This window comes from Mustela lutreola, chromosome 12 (genome assembly GCF_030435805.1).
Source record: "Mustela lutreola isolate mMusLut2 chromosome 12, mMusLut2.pri, whole genome shotgun sequence".
Classification (NCBI taxonomy): Eukaryota; Metazoa; Chordata; class Mammalia; order Carnivora; family Mustelidae; genus Mustela; species Mustela lutreola.
Genome location: NC_081301.1, coordinates 47,676,561 through 47,696,839, shown reverse-complemented (window position 1 = coordinate 47,696,839; position 20,279 = coordinate 47,676,561). Strand labels below are relative to the sequence as shown.

The following is a 20,279-nucleotide window of genomic DNA, read 5'->3' as shown; positions in this document are numbered from 1 at the left end:
ATGATATATACTGTGTCTCCCTGCTATTAAGTTTTCTTGGAAATTTCCATTAAAAAACATCCAAAAAGATTCTGAAGGCAAGAATAATACTTAAAGAAAATAATACATAGTTGAAAAACCCATTCTACAAACCCAAGTAGAAAATGTAGAAAGGAAAGCAAAAAGAGAAGTAGAAAGTAAGGGAAACGTTCAGAAACTGAAGACTTCTATATCCCCTACTTAAGCCTCACGCACAAGAGAAGATGTTCAGAGAAGCCAGAGCCACGGGTCCTAGACGTACCCACCCCAGCCAGGACAACAGCACCTGCAGGATCCCCAATGACTCTGTTCTGCTCCTTCTTGGTAGCCCTGGTGGTGCTCAGCTGCCACTCCCTCAGCCCTCTGGGATGTGACCTGCCTCAGGACCACAGCCTGCTGAACTGGAGGGCCCTGATGCTCCTGCAACAAATGAGGAGACTGTCTGCTAGCTCCTGTGACAACTACACTAATGACTTTGGCTTTCCCCAGGAGGTGTTTGACGGCAAGCAGCTGCAGAAGGCTCAAGCCCTCTCAGTCATCCATGTGATGAACCAGAAGACCTTCCACCTCTTCTGCACAGAGGCCTCACCTGCTCCCTGGAACATGACCCTCCTGGAGGAATTGTGCTCAGGACTTTCTGAGCAGCTGGGCCACCTGGAAGCCTGTCCCCTGCAGGAGGCCGGGGTGGGAGAGATGCCCCTGGTGAATGGGGACTCCATCCTGAGGAACTACTTCCAGAGAATCTCCCTCTATCTGCAAGAGAAGCAATACAGTCCTTGTGCCTGGGAGATGGTCCGAGCAGAGATCATGAAACCCTTGTATGCATCGACAGTCTTGCATAAGAGATTGCGGAGCAGTAAGTGACACCCCTTTCAAGATGGAAATGATTCTCTCTGAAGAATACTATCACACTCCCATGTGTCCTGTAGTGTCAAAGACCTCCATTTCTGCTATCATCATGACATGAACTGAATTAATTTGTCACATGTATTCAGGAGTATTAAGCAACTTGAAGTCAACGTTACAAACACCTGTCGCATTCAGATGACCATGCTGATCTGCCTATTTAGCTATTTATTTATTTCACTATTTATAAGATTTGTTATTTTTTATTGTATTATATTAGTTGTACCTACCCTTTGTGATTAAGAGAATTGTATATGTTTTACGTATGTTAAATTCTTTATTTTCTGTTCATTAAATGTTTCTATAGAAAACTTCTTGCGTTTGTTTCTTATTGAAGCAGGAAACAAGTCTAATTACACCTGATGAAAGAATGGATTGTACCACTCTCTCACTCGTGATTTGGTTTTCACATTAGAAGTAATCGCATTGACTTCCTGGAAGTCACTTTGCATGCTGTCGTCACGGGAAAGGCAGACGTCACGAGTCCAATGCTGTGTTGGTATCTTGGATTTTGTAGAAAAAAAACTTTAGAATAATAATTTTAGTGAACTAATATCAGTTATGTTAAAGAAAAGAGTGAGAAGAAGTGATAATATGAATTCTGTAAGTAGAAAAGGAAGCAGACCTGTGAGGAAAAAACTGAAAAGCACCGGATATGTTCTACATTGCACTGGTAGACCCCCAAGTATGAATATTCTTTACAAAACGGATCGTTCAGGGGCACCCGTGGTTGAGTTGCTTAAGTGTCTGCCTTAGGCTTCAGTCATGATGCTGGGGCGTGGGATCAAGCCCTGTGTCGAGCTCCCTGTTCAGCTGGGAGTCTGCTTCTCCCTCTCACACTGCCCCTGCTTGTGCTCCCTGTCTCTCTGTGTGTCATATAAATCAATAAAATCTTTAAAAAACACAAACAAAACAAAACAAAAAAACCAAAAACAAATGGATCCTTGATCCTGCCATTTACAAGCCATTCCATTCACATAAAGCCCAGGGAGGAAGCAGTTGCCTGGGAAGAGAGCGTAGAATGAGAAATGGTGTCTCAAGCCTCCCCTGGTTAAGGGAGAAAAGAGCTACACTGCAAACAAAGGTGGAATGGCCCTAAGGCAGTAGCATAAGAGCGAATATTGGTTAAGAGTCTATTTCAAAGCCGAGAAATGCTTCAAGGCATTGCATCATAGCAAAGGGTGCATGGAAAGGGTCCATGAAACTGGGAAGTAGAAGGGTTGTGACCACAGGGACCATCTATTTTGACGGAATTACTCACCAGAAACCATACTGGCGGCAGTGGAAAGGCGAGGAACAGAACAGAAGCTAGTGACTATAGATAGAATATAGATTGGGAGATTTACCTTCTTTGGGCTAATTAAACTTCCATGAAAAAAATGAACTAATAATTGAAATGGGCGATGTCTTCAAATGTCTTCTAAGCCATGTAAAGCATATATAAAAAAAGCAAAGAAGAATGAAAAGGCATGAAAAGTGTACGGGAACATTCTGCAAATGAAAACTAACCTGTTCTATTGAAGACTAATGAATAGAAAGAACTGGAGATGAATGAGCGGCCAGGGAACCCCGCACTGGTCTGCCAGGCCACCAGAAGCTCTCAGGTGCTGTGCCCATCCCCTCTGCTGGGCTCCTCCTGGATCCCCATGGCAGCATCTCAGCTCTGGGCTGTGAGCTGCCTCCTGGCCCCGGGCAGCTTCACAGGGGGACCTGCTGCTTCTGAACAGAGGAGGAGCATCAGTCCCTTCTTCTGAACCAGGGACACCTCCACTGGGACAAGGTGCATGGCTGCCACTTCCAAGAGGTCCACACCAAGTCTGTCCTCCTTGAGATTCATCAACTGACCTTCACCCTCTTCCTCACTGGGCCCCGCCGTTTGCTGCCTGAACCCGCCCCTGCTGGGGCAGCCAGAACCCTGGAAATCTGTGTGGTACCTGCGATGGGAGTGGGGGAGCCGCTCCTGGGTTTGAGGGCCCTGCCCTAGCCTTGAAGACGTGCTTCCAGAGAATCCATCTCCATCTGAGACAGAAGAAACAGAGTGACTACCTGGGAAGGAGTCTGAGTCAAAATCTGGCGACCCATCTCTTCATATTCAAATGAAGACATAAGGACAGGGATATGATAAAAAGGAAGAAAGCAAGAAAGGGACCTGCAAATGATATTCTTGACCTACAACACTAAGTTACATAGCCATGAGTTCCATCTTTCTAATGACTCCTCTTTCTGCTTCAGCCATACAATGTGTTGAGTTAAGTTACTCAGCATTGTGGGTAAAATGTGTGTGTGACAGGATTGTCCCTAAGGGCCTCCATCGCAGGACAGAGCTAGCCTGAAGTTGTTCATGTGTTCACGTATTGCAGGATCCTCTGGTTTCTGGATCAACACTGAACCATTTGGAACACTTTTCATGACCTCATAGCTGCAGCACAAGAACAAAACCAACAACCACCAATTGCAAGAAAACAGAAAACAACAACTCTTCTTAGATCCACTCACAGCTGAGGTCCCAGGGCTAGTCTCAGCGCTGGTACCAGGAGAAAAAGGAGCACGCAGACAATCACTACTCGCCAGGAGCAGGCAATGGTAGGAACTTGAGCTGTTACGGAAGCATGGTTCGAGGCACTGTGTGTTTCCACTGGGTAGTTACAATGTCCAGTCCTCCCTAGTTGGTGCAGCCCACTGGAATCACCACTAGGCTGCCGCTGTGAAGAGCAGAGGGAAATCTGCTGGCTTTGCCAGCAGAGGGAGAGGGAAAGCAATCATTCTAGAGTAGTCTGAGGCTACGTCTTCACAGTGCTAGAGGCCAGGGGGATCCGTGACCAGGAGCCTGAAGGAGGAAAGTCAGGAAGAGGGGACAGCGGACTTCCCACTGGAGATGCAAGGGTGAGTCATGTCCTGGAGACATTAAATCGCAATTTCCTTTGCGTATTAGGAAATCGAGGCACTGTACTGAAAGTCCTTCTGTCTCACATGAGTGAAATGAGAAGATGCCCTAAATCTCAGAGAATCTATAACATTTAAGGCTGAGAAGGAGAAGAGGAGCCCGTCAGGGGCACAGCGATGCGGCAGCCAGTGCAGGTGGGACACAACCAGGGAAGAATGAAAAGTTTCAGAATTTTCCAAGAAGAACCTCAGGCAGGAATTTATGACATGGGCTACAGGACTGTGCCCTGCATCCAGATTCTGCTTCCAACTCGTTGTTTGATCATGAAAACCTCACTTGAACACTCTATAGCTCAATTTCCCCAGATGTAAAGTGAGGTGGAAATATTCCTAGAACTGTTGTGATAATGAAGTGGCACATTTCAAAGCATCTAGTATCTTCCACTGAGTGAAAGTCTCATCTTGACAGATGAGAACTATTATCTTATGTTTTCCCTGAATATTGATCTTTTCATAGCCTTTTCCCTATATCTGACTACAAAGGGCGGATCCTCCAATATATCGTTGTGAAAAAAAAATAAAATACCCATTGGGAATGGGTGTCCTATCCATTGAATGTAATTAGTTACTCAGTAATGTAATACGTATACATATACACTGTGCCTATGTCCGCATACTCCATATGTTCTGGTACAGCACATGTCCCCTTCCTCCACGCCCTCCGAGATCCCATCCTTTCACTCTCCGATCACCGTGTTTCCCTCTCCCCAGTGGAGAAACCTCCTGTGAGCTCCCCTCACCCCTGCCCCCTCAGGAGCCTCTCCTGCCCATTCACACAGCTGCTTCCTTTTCCTTTGTGGTTTCTGTCTGGCCCTTTTACTTCCAATTACAAAGCCACAAAGAAGAACACAAGTTGTTTGAAACTTCCAGGTTTTTTCAAAACTCTCCTCGCAGAAACCTTGTTGTTTTTTTTCTCCTGGTGACTATTGCTGACCTGAGGGAATGTCCCCACTGCAGTGATGTCACAGGGGCAGGAGCAGAGAGGAGATAGGAGCAGGAGGCTGCTGTTCTGTGGCCCTTCAATGTCTTTACAGGGGAGGCTGCCAGCGAGGGGGCAAGGTGGGCTAGACAGTGACCAGGTGTGCACACGGGCTCGTGTTGTATGTAGAAGTCTGTCCCCCGGTGGGAGATTTTCTTCCAGAGCAAGCAAAGAAACACAAGCAAACACAAACAAAAACTTTCCTGGAATGAACAGACTCTGCTAGTGTTATAAGCCATGACCTTCAACAAAAATACCTTTTTTTCCTTTTTCTTCTTTCTTTCTTTCTTTTTTTTTTTTTTAAACAAAAACAGCAGATAGATTCCTATAAAAGTGAGCAGAAGGTCCAGAGTTTTTCCCCATCCTTCCTGCTCTGGAGCTTCAAGGTCTCTCCCACATTTCAGCATCCACCTACCAGAGGGAACACTTGTCCAGTTGCTTCCAACAATGTAACAAGTAGTTCTAGGGCTGGGAACAAGGCTTCAACATACCATGGGCTATCTTGTCGAAGCTGCTGGTGTTTGAACCTTGTTTTGATGCGGGCTTTGGAAATAAATAAATATAGATTCTACATAATCATTTAATTATTCAAAATGTATTCATTGAATCGGGAATTCTATCTGGTACTAATTAGAGAAAATATTTTTAAAATAAATTGTTGAGTATCTAGCATCAAGTGAAGTTAAAAATCATTTTCTCACTGAGGCCATACTAAAATACAGTACAGTAAAAACAAACATCCAATAAATGTTTGAAAAATTCATTGGCTATTAGCAATTTGGAATGATTCTCAGAAAAATGTAGAAGTCACACATCATATTGAAAAATTCATTGGCTATTAGCAATTTGGAATGATTCTCAGAAAAATGTAGAAGTCACACATCATATTCAGATATCCAGTAAAGAGTAATTAGGTTTAAAATATAGCTTCTAGTTGAAATTTTTCTTCCATCTTAATTCTGAATTAAACAGACTAAAATGAACTCTGTCTTTCTTAATCTATAAAGCAGAGCTATAAATACATAACAATATAGACTTTAGATCTGTATTACCATGTTTTTTTGGAAGGTTCAATTACATAAATATTCGAAAGACTGTGACAGGAGGCGGCAATAGGAAAAAGAAACAGTTGAGAAACCCATGCTCTAAACCCCAGAAGAAAGTGTAGAAAGGAAAGCAAAAAGAGAAGTAGAAAGGAAGGGAAACGTTCAGAAATCGAAAACGCCTATGTCCCCTACTTAAGCCACATGCACAAGACAAGATGTTCAGAGAAGCTAGAGCCACGGTTCCCAGACGTGCCCACCCCAGCCAGGCCAACATCACCTACAGGACCCCAATGGCCCTGCCCTGCTCCTTCTTGGTGGCCCTGGTGGTGCTTAGCTGCCAATCCCTCGGCGCTCTGGGATGTGACCTGCTTCAGTATCACAGCGTGTTGCACTGGAGGACCCTGATGCTCCTGCAACAAATGAGGAGACTGTCTGCTAGCTCCTGTGACAAATACACAAATGACTTTGGCTTCCCCCAGGAGGTGTTTGACGGCAAGGTGCTGCAGAAGGCTCATGCCCTCTCTGTCATCCATGTGACGAACCAGAAGACCTTCCACCTCTTCTGCACAGAGGCCTCACCTGCTCCCTGGAACACGACCCTCCTGGAGGAATTGTGCTCGGGACTTTCTGGGCAGCTGGGCCACCTGGAAGCCTGTCCCCTGCAGGAGGCAGGGGTGGGAGAGCTGCCCCTGGTGAATGGGGACACCATCCTGAGGAGCTACTTTCAGAGAATCTCCCTCTATCTGCAAGAGAAGCAATACAGCCCTTGTGCCTGGGAGATGGTCCGAGCAGAGATCATGAAACCCTTGTATGCATCAACAGCCTTGCATAAGAGACTAAGGAGTGGCAAGTGAGACTCGTTACAACATGAAAATGATTCCCTCTGACTAATAACATCACACATTCCGGAGTCCTGCCATCTCAGAGACTCTCATTTTTGTGGTTGCGAAGACATGAACACAGTCAATTTGTCAAGAGTTTTCAGGACATGTCAACTCTACAAGCAGTAGTTGGTTACAGATGACCTTGCCTATGCCTATTTATCTATTTAAATATTTATTTATGTAAATATCTATAAGATTCACTTTTTTCATATAATATGAGGTACACCTTTACATAGTAGAATATAATAAAATATATTTTTAATATGTAATCAGTTTATCATTTTTTTCTTTATGGAATTTTAAGGACAAAATTGTTTTCAAGGAGGTACACCAGGTCTGATTGTATAACTCCATTGGAAATTGGACAGCAGAAATCATTTACTATCATACTGCATTAACACTGGAAATAACAACTCACTTTCTCTAAGACAAATTGCACGTTGACTTTAGGCTATAGGACATAAAAAATACAGATCCTGATGTCTACATCTTTGGTTGTAGGGACATATAAATATGGTTGCTATAGGGATGGGATCTAAAAACCTCCAATTTAATGTTTTGACGATGAAGGAAAGGAAGTGACTTCTCTCACCTGCTGCCTGAGCAGAGAGGTAGAAGCACACAGGAAGTGCACACAGAAAATCTGCGGGCCCCTCAACAGGTCACTGGCAGACATGGAGACATGTATGTCCGGTGTCAGGGGCAGGTGAGCTGGCAGTTGACAAGAAACGCCACGGCTGAGGTCCACATCTAGCAGGCAAAGACAGAAACAGAGGTGGTCATGCAGGGAGACCGTGTCATGTGAGAAACAGACATAAACTTGATTCTGAGGCTCTTCAACCATTGAAGGGACAGGAGAGAAGAGCCACAAAGGAGACGGTGGACTCTTGGCCATAGCACATGGTAAGGGAGGATGCTGGTGAGTTTTTTTATGGAAGTAAATGTGTTTCAAAGACCATCAGCAGATTCCTGGAAGATGTGGATTGAAACTGCCTGTGATGTCAGAAAGACAGAAGCCTTTGCTGACCTTCCTGAAAGTCAGTTTGGTGGAATGCATAAGCAGAGACCACCCTGGAGCAAGTGGGAGCATGAATAAGAGAAGTCAGTTCATCTGTCTTGGAGAAGAATATTGCATGGGATCGGGGAATAATGGGGTTTGTTATTCTGCGCATAGTTTGCACTTTTATGTCATTTCTTTTTCCCTGAGTGGTTTCATGGATTCGATGTTCTGCACATCATGTTAATATGTTTAATGTTGTATTTCTTTTTCATCATGACTGAATTTTGACCGTGATTTATCGTGTCTTGGTTCTTACTTCCTTGCACATCAGCGAGCTTCTCAGCTTTAAGAATTCACTTGGCAGGAATGGATATCTCATTCAATTCTACATCAAATTATCTATTACCACGGATAAGATCATGTTTCCTGGAATTATTTGGCATCATTAATTAGGTTCCTTAACCCCTCCTTGTGACCCTGTTTACTAAAGTGGCATGATATCCATTGCTTTTTCTAAAGAGTTTGATGTGGTAAGAATTCTTCTCTGTTGCTCACTGCTACTATTTCCTCATGTTCGGAATACCACAATGTTTGGTGGATATCCACATCATGAGATTCTCTTGCACATAAAGACTGACAGACTTTCTTCAAAAATGAGGGTGGAAAGCTGGGTCAGGTATTCTCTCTCCTCATATTTACAGCAATGAGAAATCATTGGTTGAATGAGCTGAAAATACATGAATCATAGAAATCCATGAGCAATAGTGAGCTGTGTATAATTCAGGAGTACAAACAGGTTTAACAATTAGGACAGAAGAGCGTGAATATTCAATGAACTCATGCAGTGAAACGAACCTAGCAGTACATCTTCTGGTGGGAATGGCATAAATATGGTAGCAATCGTCTTATTAATTCTGACAACTATATATGGGAATATTGTTTGTCTCCTCCTCCAAAATTCGTGGGAACAGTGGTCCTACACTTCAGTACCTGACTTGCCTCCCAAACTGGAATTCTGTTGTGACTTCTAGGAAAGGCTGACGCATTCATCCCCATTGGCAAGAAACGTTTTTATTTATCATCAGTGATGAGACGGTGGCTTCTATGAACATCTGAAAGTTGAGAATAAATATCTAGTTGGAAGTGCAGAAGAACATGCTATTTCCCTAACCTTCTGCACCCACGCTGCCCTCTACCCTCCCCCAACCCTCATTCCAGAACACACTCCCCTGTCCTAACAGTTACCTTCCTTGCCAAGGCAGTAGTCCCCACAGCCACAGCCCCCTTGGCATTCACTCTCTTGACCTCTCAGCCTGTTCACACAACAGCTTTCTGTTCTGCTGTCATCTAAGCTTAAAGGTTTTCCGAAGGAGCAGCAGAAGAAAGCCGGTAGACAACAAAAATGCATTGAAATCTCTAGGTTTTGCAGAAGCACCTGCTAGAGAGGCTTTGCTCGGATTTCCATCCAATATGATGGACAGCAGCTGAGGCTGAAAGGAAACAGACAGCAGGATCAGGTTGAGGGGTAGCCTAGTGAAGCTCCTCTCTGGGAAGACCGCTTCCTGGTGGCCAAATGCGTCAAGGGTGGTGACCAAAATGGGACCTTTTCTGAGAATGTCCCTTCCAGCTACATAAAGCCTACTTGTGGACATCCAGAGATTCTAATGCTGTCATAAACCCGTTTCCTTACTCTGTCTATAACAAAGCGTAAGACTTGTCCTGATAATCCCTATAGCCATAGTCAGTTTTAATCCCAATGTTCTTGATTATTAAATACTGGAAAGTGTTGGAGAACCAAGCAGCAAAGGCCAAATGCAGGGGCAAGGGTAGTGAGTACCCCTGCCAACATTTTTAAAAAGATTTTATTTCTTTATTTGAGAGAGACAGAGAGGCAGAGCATGAGAGCAGGGAAGGTCAGATGGAGCAGCACACTCCCCACTGAGCAGGTAGCCTAATGTAGGACTCGATCCTAGGACCATGAGATGATGACCTGAACTCAAGGCAGATGCTTGAACGACTGAGCCAGCCAGGCGCCCCGACCCCCACAACTTTCCATCCCCAGGCATTGCTATTCAGCCTGCCAGGGGATGAAGAGGAGGCAGGGCTCAGGGTTGGATGCCCAGGGACAGGCTGGGAAACATCACTCTGCACTATTGGCCACAAGCAGCCAAGGTCTGGCAGCGTCAGAAGCCGAATGCCCACTTGCCCTCCCTCACCCTCCCTGTCAGCTGATTCCTGTGCTGTGGAGCTCAAGGCCCCCAGAAATCCGGTCCCACACAGAAACATGCTAATTCCAGGGCTCCTGCGCAAAGAATCCCGGAGCTCAACTGTGCCTGTGTTGGAGCACTCCCTAAGTTCTTGTTACACCAGGAGTAGGACATTCCTTTGCTCAGAAAACCACACTGACGTCTGGAAACATGTAAGTGTTGAAAGTCAGCAGCAGTGTGGGAACCTGGAAGGAAACAGAAATGGAAAAGTGTCCACTGGATTAGTCACTTATCCTCAGGAAGTGGAACAGTTGGACAGTAGGGCAGCATTGAGTCAACTGTATCTCTGAGTCATTCCCGAGACTGAGAAGGTTCAAGTGGACACTGGGAGCACAGAATTCTTCTAGACAGATGTGGCCCATGGTAGTGTCCCCATCGTGGGTGACCCTGACAAGACAACAGCCTGCAATGTGTTGGAAGGATAAGGGTCAGTCTAGTGACAGCTGCAAACATCTATCTCATTGGCAGAAAAATCTAATGTCTCATGAGTATTCATTTAATTTTTTAATTTTTATTTTTTTATTAACATAATGTATTCTAGCCCCGGGGTACAGTTCTGTGAATCCCCAGGTTTACACACTTCACAGCACTCACTGTAGCACAGACCCTCCCCAATGTTCATAAACTCACCTCCATCTCCCTAACCCCCTTTCCCCCAGCAACCCTCAGCTTCTTTTGTGAGATTAAGTCTCTTAATGGTTTGTCTCCCTCCCTATCCCATCTTGTTTCATTTATTCTTTTCCTACTCCCAAACCGCCCACGTGCTTCTCAACTTCCTCAAATCAGGGAGATTATATGATAATTGTCTTTCTCTCATTGAATTCATTCAATAGGCATAACCTCTAATTCCATCCCATCGTTGCAAATGGCAAGATTTCATTTCTTTTGATGACTGCATAGTATTCCATTATATATATATACACCACATCTTTATTCATTCATCTGTTGATGGACATCTAGGTTCTTTCTGTAGTTTGGCTCTTGTGGACACTGCTGCTGTAAACATTCGGGTGCACTTGCCCCTTTGGATCACTACATTTGTATCTTTAGGGTAAATACCCACGAGGCCAATAGCTGGGGTGTATGGCAGCTCTATTTTCAACTATTTGAGCAACCTCCATGCTGTTTTCCAGTGTGGTTGCACCAGCTTGCATTCCCACCAACAGTGTAGGCAGGTTCCCCTTTCTCACCATCCTACCCCGAATCTGTCATTTCCTGACTTGTTAATTTTAGCCATTCTGACTGGTGTGAGCTGGTATCTCATTGTGGTTTTGATTTGTATTTCCCTGACGCCGAGTGATGTGGAGTACTTTTTCATGTGTCTGTTGGCCATCTGGAAGTCTTCTTTGTGGAAATGCCTGTTCATGTCCTTTGCCCATTTCTTGATTCGATTACCTGTTCTTTGGGTCTTGGGTTTGCTAAGCTCTTTATAGATTTTGCATACTAGCCCTTTATCTGATATGTCGTTTGCAAATATCTTTTCCCATCCTGTCAGTTGTCTTTTGGATTTGTTAGCTGTTTCCTTTGCTGTGCTGAAGCATTTGATCTTGATGAAGTCCCAACAGTTCATTTTTTTGCCCTTGCTTCCCTTTCCTTTGGTGATGTTCCTAGGAAGTAGTTGCTGTGGCTAAGGTCAAAGAGGTTGCTGCCTGTGTTCTCCTCAAGGATTTTGATGGATTCTTTCTCACATTGAGGTCCTTCATCCATTTTCATCTATTTTCATGTGTGGTGTAAGGAAATGGTCCAGCTTCATTTCTCTGCTTGTGGCTGTCCAATTTTCCCAACACCATTTGTGGAAGAGGCTGTCTTTTTTCCATTGGACATTCTTTCCTGCTTTGTTGAAGATTAGTTGACCATAAAGTCGAGGGTCTGTTTCTTGGCTCTCTATTCTGTTCCACTGATCTGTGTGTCTGTTTTTGGGCCAGTACCATACTGTCTTGATGATGACAGCTTTGCAATAGAGTTTGAGGTCTGGAATAGTGATGCCACCAATTTTGGCTTTCTTGTTCAGTATTCCTCTGGCTATTTGAGGTCTCTTCTGGTTCCATATAAATTGTAGGATTCTTTGTTTCATTTCTTTGAAAAAATGGATGGGCTTTTGACAGGGATTGCATCAAATGTGTAGATTGCTTTAGGTAGCGTAGACATTTTCACAATATTTGTTCATCCAATCCATGAGCGTGGAACATTTTTCCAATCCTCTGTGTCTTCCTCAATTTCTTTCATGAGTACTTTATAGTTTTCTGAGTATGAATTCTTTGCTGCTCTGGTTAGGTTTCTTCCTAGGTATCTTATGTATTTGGGTGCAGTTGTAAATGGAATTGATTCCTTAATTTCTCTTTCTTCTGTCTTGTTTTGGTGTGAAGAAATACAACTGTATTCTGTGCATTGATTTTATATCCTCACGCATTACTGCATTCCTATGCAATTTCTAGCAGATTTGGACGGGTGTCTGTTGGGTTTTCGACATATAGTATCATATCATCTGCAAAGAGTGATAGTTTGACTTCTTCTTTGCTGAGTTGGATGCCTTTAATTTCTTTTTGTTGCCTGATTGCTGAGGCTAGGGCTTCTACTACTATGTTCAATAGCAGTAGTGGTAATAGACATCCCTGCCATGTTCCCTGACCTTATTGGAAAAATTCTCAGTTTTTCTCCACTGAGAATGTTTGCAGTGGATTTTTCATGGTGGACTTTGATGATATTTAGGTATGTATCCTCTATCTCTACACTGAAGAGTTTTGAACAGGAAAGGGTGCTGTACTTTGTCCAATGCTTTTTCAGCATCTATTGAGAGTCTCATATGGTTCTTGTTCTTTCTTTTAGTAATGTATTGTATCACATTGATTGATTTGCAGATATTGAACCAGGCCTGCAGCCCTGGAATAAATCCCACTTGGTCGTGGTGAATCATCCTTTTAATGCACTGTTGGATCCTTTTGGATAGTAATTTGGTGAGAATTTTTGCATCTGCATTCATCAATGATATTGGTCTATAATTCTCTTTTCTGATAGGATCCTTGTCTGGTTTTATGATCAAGGTAATGTGGCCTCATAAAATGAGTTTGGAAGTTTTCCCTCCATTTCTATTTTTGGAACAATTTCATGAGAATAGGAATTAATTCTTCTTTAACTGTTTGGTAGAATTCCCCTGGGAAGCCATCTGGTCCTGGGCTCTTGTTTCTTTGGAGAGTTTTTGATGACTGTTTCAGTCTCCTTACTGGTTATGGGTCTGTTTAGGTTTTCTCTTTCTTCTTGGGACAGTTGTGGTAGTTTATATGTGTCTAGAAATGCATCCATTTCTTCCTGATTGTCAAATTTACTGGCATATATTTGCTCATAATATGTTCTTATAATTGTTTGTATTTCTTTCATGTTGGTTGTGATCTCTCCTTTTTAATTCATGATTTTATTTATTTGGGTCCTTTTTGTTTTCTTTTTATAAGTGTGGCCAGGGGGTTATCAATCTTATTCATTCTTTCAAAGAACCAGCTCCTAGTTTCATTGGTTTGTTCTATTGACTTTTTGGTTTCTATTTCATTGATTTTTGCTCTGATCTTTATTACTCCTCTTCTCCTGCTGGGTTTAGGCTTTTCTTGTCGTTCTTTCTCCAGCTCCTTTACGTGTATGTGAGACCTTTCTTGTTTCTTGAGAAAGGCTTGCATTGCTATATCTTTTCCTCTCAGGATGCCTTTGTTCTGTTGCATAGATTTTGAACTGTTGTGTTTTTATTATCATTTTTTCCATAAATTTTTTCAATTCTTCTTTAATTTCCGGTTGACCCATTCATTCTTAAGACGGATGCTCTTTAGTCTCCATGTATTTGGGTTCTTTCCAAATTTCATCTTGTGATGGAGTTCTAGCTTCAGAGCATTGTGGTTTGAAAGTGTGCAGGGAATGATCCCAATCTTTTGATACCGGTTGAGACCGGATTTAGGACCCAGGAGGTGATCTATTCTGGAGAACGTTTCAGGTGCATTGGAGAAGAACATGTATTCTGTTGCTTTGCAATGGAGTGTTCTGAATCTATCTGATATGCCCCTCTGGTCCAGTGTGTCACTCAAGGCTTTTATTTCCTTGTTGATCTTTTGCTTGGATGATCTGTCCATTTCAGTGACGGGAGTGTTGAGTCCCTTACTGTTATTGTACTTTTGTCGATGTGTTTGTTTGATTTTGTTATCAATTGATTTATATAATTGGCTGCTCCCATGTTAGGGGCATAGATACTTAATGCTCGTTAAATCTTCTTCTTGGACAGACACTTTGAGTATGATATAGTATTCTTCCTTATCTCTGATTATAGTCTTTGGCTTGAAATTGATCTGATATAAGGATTGCCACCCCAGCTTTCTTTTGATGTCCATTAGCTTGGTAAATTATTTTCCACCCCCTCACTTTAAATCTAGAGGTGTCCTTGGGTCTCAAATGAGTTTCTTGTTGACAGCATATTGATGGTTTTTGTTTTTTTATCCATTCTGATGCCCTGTGTATTTTGCTTGGGGCATTTTGCCCATTTACATTCAGGGTAACTATTGAGAGATATGAATTTAGTGCCACTGTATTGCCTGTAGAGTGATTCTTACTGTATATTGTCTCTGTTCCTTTCTAGTCTACTACTTTTGGGCTTCGAGGACCCCTTTCAATATTTCTTGTAGAGCTGTTTTGGTGTTTACAAATTGTATTCATTTTTGTTTGTCCTGGAAGCTTTTTATCTCTCCTTCTATTTTCAATGATAGCCTAGCTGGATATAGTATTCTTGGCTGCACGTTATTCTCATTGAATGCTCTGAATATATCACACCAGTTCTTTCTGGCCTGCTAGGTCTCTGTGAATAAGTCTGTTACCAATCTAATATTTTTACCATTGTATGTTACAGACTTCCTGTCCCTTGCTGCTTTCAGGATTTTCTCTTTGTTGCTAAGACTTGTAAATTTTAGTATTAGCTGATGGGGTGTGGACCTGTTCTTATTGATTTTGAGGGGGCTTCTCCATGCCTCCTGGATTTGGTGCTTGTACCCTTTGCCATATTAGGGAAATTCTCTACAATAATTCTCTCCAATATGCCTTCTGCTCCCTTCTCTCTTTCTTCTCCTTCTGGAGTCCCAAGTATTCTAATGTTGTTTTGTCTTTTGGTATCACTTATCTCTCGAATTCTCCCCTCATGGTCCAGTCATTGTTTGTCCTCTTTTGCTCAGCTTCTTTCTTCTCTGTCATTTGGTTCTATATCACTAGTTCTCTCTTCTACCTCATTTATCCTACCAGTAGGAGCCTCTATTTTGATTGTACCTCATTAACAGCTTTTTAAATTTCAACTTGGTTAGATTTTAGTTCTTTTATTTCTGAAGAAAGGGCTTTTATTTCTCCAGACAGGGTTTCTCTAATATCTTCCATGCCTTTTTTGAGCCCAGTTGGCACCTTGACATTCATCATTCTGAACTCTAGATCTGACATATTACCAATGTCTGTATTGATTAGGTCCCTAGGCTTTGGTACTGCCTCTTGTTATTTTTTTTTTCAGTGAATTTTCCACCTTTCCTTTTATCCAGATAGAATATAGGAAGGGGCAAATAAAATACTAAAAGGGTGGCAAGGACCTCAGGAAAATGTGCTCTAACCAAATAAGAAGAGACCCACATCATGGGGGGAAGAAATAGGGTAAAAAAAGGTTCAGAGAAAAAAATTAAATAAAGAAAAAATATTAAAAATAATCATATATATATATATGATTATATATATATATAATCATATATATATATATATATATATATATATATATATATATATTAGATTGGTGACTAGAACAGAGTCACCTAGTTAATTAGGGAGTATTTTAGTCTCTTAAAAGAAACTATCTCAAAAATTTTAAAGAATGAAAAAAATACACACACACACACACACACACACACAATAAGGGTAAACACGATGAAGTAATGGAATAGGACTATAAAGATGAAAGTTTTTTTAAAAATTTCTAAAAAAGGAGTTGATATGATAAGTAGAAAGAATTTGCTCAGGCTAGAGACTGGAACAAAGACCTGTGCTAGATTTAGGGTTTATTTTGAGCTATTCGAAGAAGTTCTACCCCAACATTTTTTAAAAGATAAAACCTTAAGTGTATACAAACAATAAGGATAGATACAATGAAGGATAAAATATGAGTATAATGATGAAGTTTCCAAAAAGATTTTTAAAATGAAGGTATTGTTGGGGCGCCTGGGTGGCTCAGTGGGTTAAGCCGCTGCCTTCGGCTCAGGTCGTGATCTTGGGGTCCTGAGATCGAGTCCCTCTCTGCTGAGCAGAGAGCCCGTTTCTTCCTCTCTCTCTCTCTGCCTGCCTCTCTGCCTACTTGTGATCTCTCTCTGTCAAATAAATAAATAAAATCTTTAAAATAAAATGAAGGTATTGTTAAGATAAACTAGTTAAAAAGTTAAAGGAAGAGAGAGTAATGGTTACAAACATTTTAGCTTAAGAAAAAAATAAAATTAAAAAAAACTTAATTAACTTTACAAGACTAAAGACTCATGGGGAGAAAGCCATGAATTCCTTGCTTTGCTTGCTCCTCCTCTGGAATTCCACTGTTCTCCTTGGTACGTGAACTTGATCTTGGCTGAATTTCTTGCTGGGGGAGGGGCCTGTTGTAGTGATTCTCAAGTGTGTTTGCCCAAGGCGGAATTGCACAGCCCTTACCAGGGGCTGGGCTAAGTAATCCACTGAGGTTCCCCTTTGGAGCTTTTGTTCCCTGAATGCTTTCCATAGAGTTCTGGAGGATGGCATGAAAATGGTGGCCTCCCAATCTCTGGCCCAGAGGAGCCAAGAGCTCGGGACCCCACTCCTCAGTGCACCCTTGGAGAAAAGTGCTCAATCACTCCCATCTCCCTGGCTTCTAGGCTCACTTTGAGCCCCCCCTCCCAGCCTGCGACCGAGCATCTCTGGCACACAGCCCTGCCTGGAGTCTCCAAACCCAGCAGATCCCTGCGTTCTTCAGGGGGGTCTTGCAGGATCTTGTGGAGTCCCTGCTCACAGAGCAGGGTCCTGCCTATGCCACATATCACAGCTTAAGGTAACTCTGAGTTGAGAGCTCATTCATTAGCTCAGTCTCTGTTACTGGCTTCCTCGCTCTAATACCTGGGAGCTCTGTGACACTCAAACAACCTCGACCCTTCTGTGACCCCACAGGACGTGAGACCACGCTATTCCCACATGGGCTTCACCCCAGCTTACCCTTTGGAGTGATGTCCCTCAGTGGAACAGCCTTTTAAAAGTTCTGGTATTGTGCTCCATTGCTCCACTGCTTGCGGGGAGCCAGACAATCTCCCCGCGGTCTATCTTCCCATCGCTTTGGATTCACTTCTCCACAGGTCCCACCTTTCAGAAAGTGGTCGATTTTCTGTTTCTAGAATTGTTGCTCTTCTTCTCTTCAATCTTCTGTTAGAATGTAGCTGTTCGGAATGATTTCATAGACTATCTAGCTGATCTCCTGCTACCTAATGTATCTCAGCCTGTTACTTCTCTGCAATCTTGACTCCTCCCCACTCTCATGAGTATTTAAAAGTGATCCTGACAACTTGTCTTAGGAACTTCAAGTCACTCATGCATTTGACTCCACCCACACCCCCTGTTACCATACACAACCACAGTCAACAAGTCTTTGGCATCTACAGTGCGATCTAGAATCCTTGATCCCTCTTCCTCTCCACCTGACTGAATTCACGCCATGGCCTCTCCTGCTTCTTGAACCCTCTGTCCATTTCTATTCTTCACATCTTTTAACAGCTGCTTCCAGACCAGCCATTATCTCACAACTCCTTTGTGTTCTACCTTGGATATTGGTTCAATCTGAATAATTCTAACACTGGGTTTCTGTTTCTCTCCAAACAGCTGCAAAAATAAGTGGAATCCCAATGGGGTTATTGAGAAGACAGAGGTAATGGTTTCAAGGATCTTAGAAGGGCTAGACTGTAATCAGCTTTAGTGTTATGATTTAAAAGATCATAATCATTATTCTAATCCAGGTGCAGAACAGAATCATGTAGGATCTTTAAGTTCCCCTTGTCTTCATATTGGATTTCTTAGGCAAACTTTCCCAGGTCTAAGTGGTTTATCAGGTAGGTAGAGCTCTCAGGAAGGGTAAGGATACTGTCTCCTTCCAGAGAGGGTGAGCAGCTGAGTCCAGGTCACCAATCTCTTGTAAGCTGGTTGGTGTGACTTCTCTCATCTCTCCTCAGAGCCAAGTACATGTGGATTGAACGAAAGGAAAATGAGGTGGCTCCTCTTGTAGAGCTGAGGGCCTCATGTGGACCCAAGGTTAGTCTTGTGGGATCCTCTGGCTGAGGCAGTCACTTTCCTGACTTACAATAATTCAGTACAGCCTTCATTCTTCCCATCTGCCAGAGCTGCTCATCCCCAGTGTTTCTGCATCAACTTTGCTGACGTACACTCTGCCATTTTCTCAGTGGACAGGCCACTCTTTCACTTTTGTCACGTTCGGACAGAACGGTGTCTTCCCCCACACACACACACAGCTGTCATGTTTTGCTTCGAGGAAAGGTGACAATAGAAACAGAAAAATGAAAGAGAAACCTGGGGCAGCCCCTTGGCCCTCCTCTTCCTTCCCTCTATGTGATCCTCATGATGACATAAAACATGATCAGGACCAGCAAGTGAGAGTATGTACAGTAAAGTATGTGGAAATATTAAGTAAATAAAATTCTCTTTGTTGTTGTTACTTAAGTTGAAAATGCAACACCATGAATAAGGAAAGGCAACAAGGTGGTTTGTCCCTGACACCATAGCCTGGACCTCCTCCTCCCCCGCATTCTGAGCACCAGACAGATGGCCAGATGAAGCTGCCTACTAGAAACACACAGTCTGAATGAGCTAGTGAAAGTCTTCAGTTTCTGTGCTGGAAGATTCTCCTGAGAGACCCAGTGAGTGAAATCCCTGTGCTCAGCTCAAAAATTTTGGATGTAACAGGTGTTCCCTAGTTTCAGGAAAACTTGAACAATGAGAGATCCTGGGTGGCTCAGTTGGTTGAGGATATGATTCTTACTCTAACTTCAGGGCTTGATGTCAGACTTTGGGTTCAAGGCCCACGTTAGTCTTACTTTAAAAGAAAATGTGGGTGGAGCTTACTTTAAAACAGTGAAAAAAAAAGAAAATTAGGAGCTGTGATGGCACAATAAATGTATTCCCTTATTCAAGGTGAAAGGATTATAATTGGTCTTTCCTCTACTTGGAGAAAACTAAAGAGGACCCTCAGCATCTGGGGGTTGTTGACACCTTTGATACCTGGTCAGGAGAGGAAGAGGTGAGTACTGAGAGGGTCCCGGACACAAACACTCCAGGGGCAAGGGCAAGGGCAAGGATGTAGGGCCATTAAGTTTTTTGCTAACAAGGAAACCAGCCCCTGCACATCAGGGGAATCTAGAGTCCTCAGGTCATGGTGAACCTGTCCTCAGGAATGAGCCCAGGAGAGCCCAGGTGGAGGACACTCAGTCACTGCAGATGAAAGAGCTTAGTAGATATGATAACTACCTTGTCAGTGAGGTGCTGCTGGAAAAATCCCGTCATCTGGAATTAGAACCTTGACACCTCCTCTTCCCAGACAAGAACCAGGCTTCCTGCTGGGGGCACTTGCAATGCCTTGGAGCACTCTAAAAAACCTTGGTATATATTGTCTTTCATTGGTTTTCAAGGATATTACATAAGAAGAAATGGCACAGAATTCTTGGAGGACACAAACTGTCTATAAGGTCAATGTGACAAACCTAGGAATAACAGGAATCCTTTAGGATTGGAGGAGTTTCTCTCCATCATTTCCTGGGTCTCAGAGTTTTACCTGGACAGGTGATCTTTCTTACTGGTGAGCTGCCAGTGGTGTCTTGTGGCCATTGCTGATGTTTGAGGCCTGTTGTGACGCAGGGTTTGGAAATGAAAACACAAATAAATTAAATTTTATGATTTATCTCTACAAAACTCATTCAACACCTCAGTAACTATCTAGTGTTAAACAGAAAAAATATTTTGACAATACCTCCCAGAGTACGTAGTAGTGGGTGAAGTTAAAGATGAGGTTGTCTTGGTGACTGGGGGGCTCAGTCAGTTTTGCAGCTGCTGTCAGCTCACGTCATGATCCCAGGATGCTGGGATGGAGCCTTGCATCAGGCTCCCTGCTCGTTGGGAGCCTGCTTCTCCCTCACTGTCTGCCTGTTGCTCTGTCTACTTGTACTCTCTCTG

The 20,279-nt window shown here is 43.0% G+C and overlaps 2 protein-coding genes across 2 annotated transcripts; both read left to right on the top strand.

Moving 5' to 3' along the window:
* The first annotated feature begins 318 nt into the window (after positions 1–318).
* On the top strand, positions 319–882 carry LOC131812533 (interferon alpha-1/2-like). Its single transcript, XM_059142203.1, has one exon. The coding sequence runs from the start codon at positions 319–321 to the stop codon at positions 880–882; it is 564 nt and encodes a 187-aa protein (XP_058998186.1).
* Positions 883–6,182: 5,300 nt separating this feature from the next.
* LOC131812617 (interferon alpha-1/2-like) lies at positions 6,183–6,746 on the top strand. The gene has a single exon (XM_059142382.1). The coding sequence runs from the start codon at positions 6,183–6,185 to the stop codon at positions 6,744–6,746; it is 564 nt and encodes a 187-aa protein (XP_058998365.1).
* Positions 6,747–20,279: the final 13,533 nt, after the last annotated feature.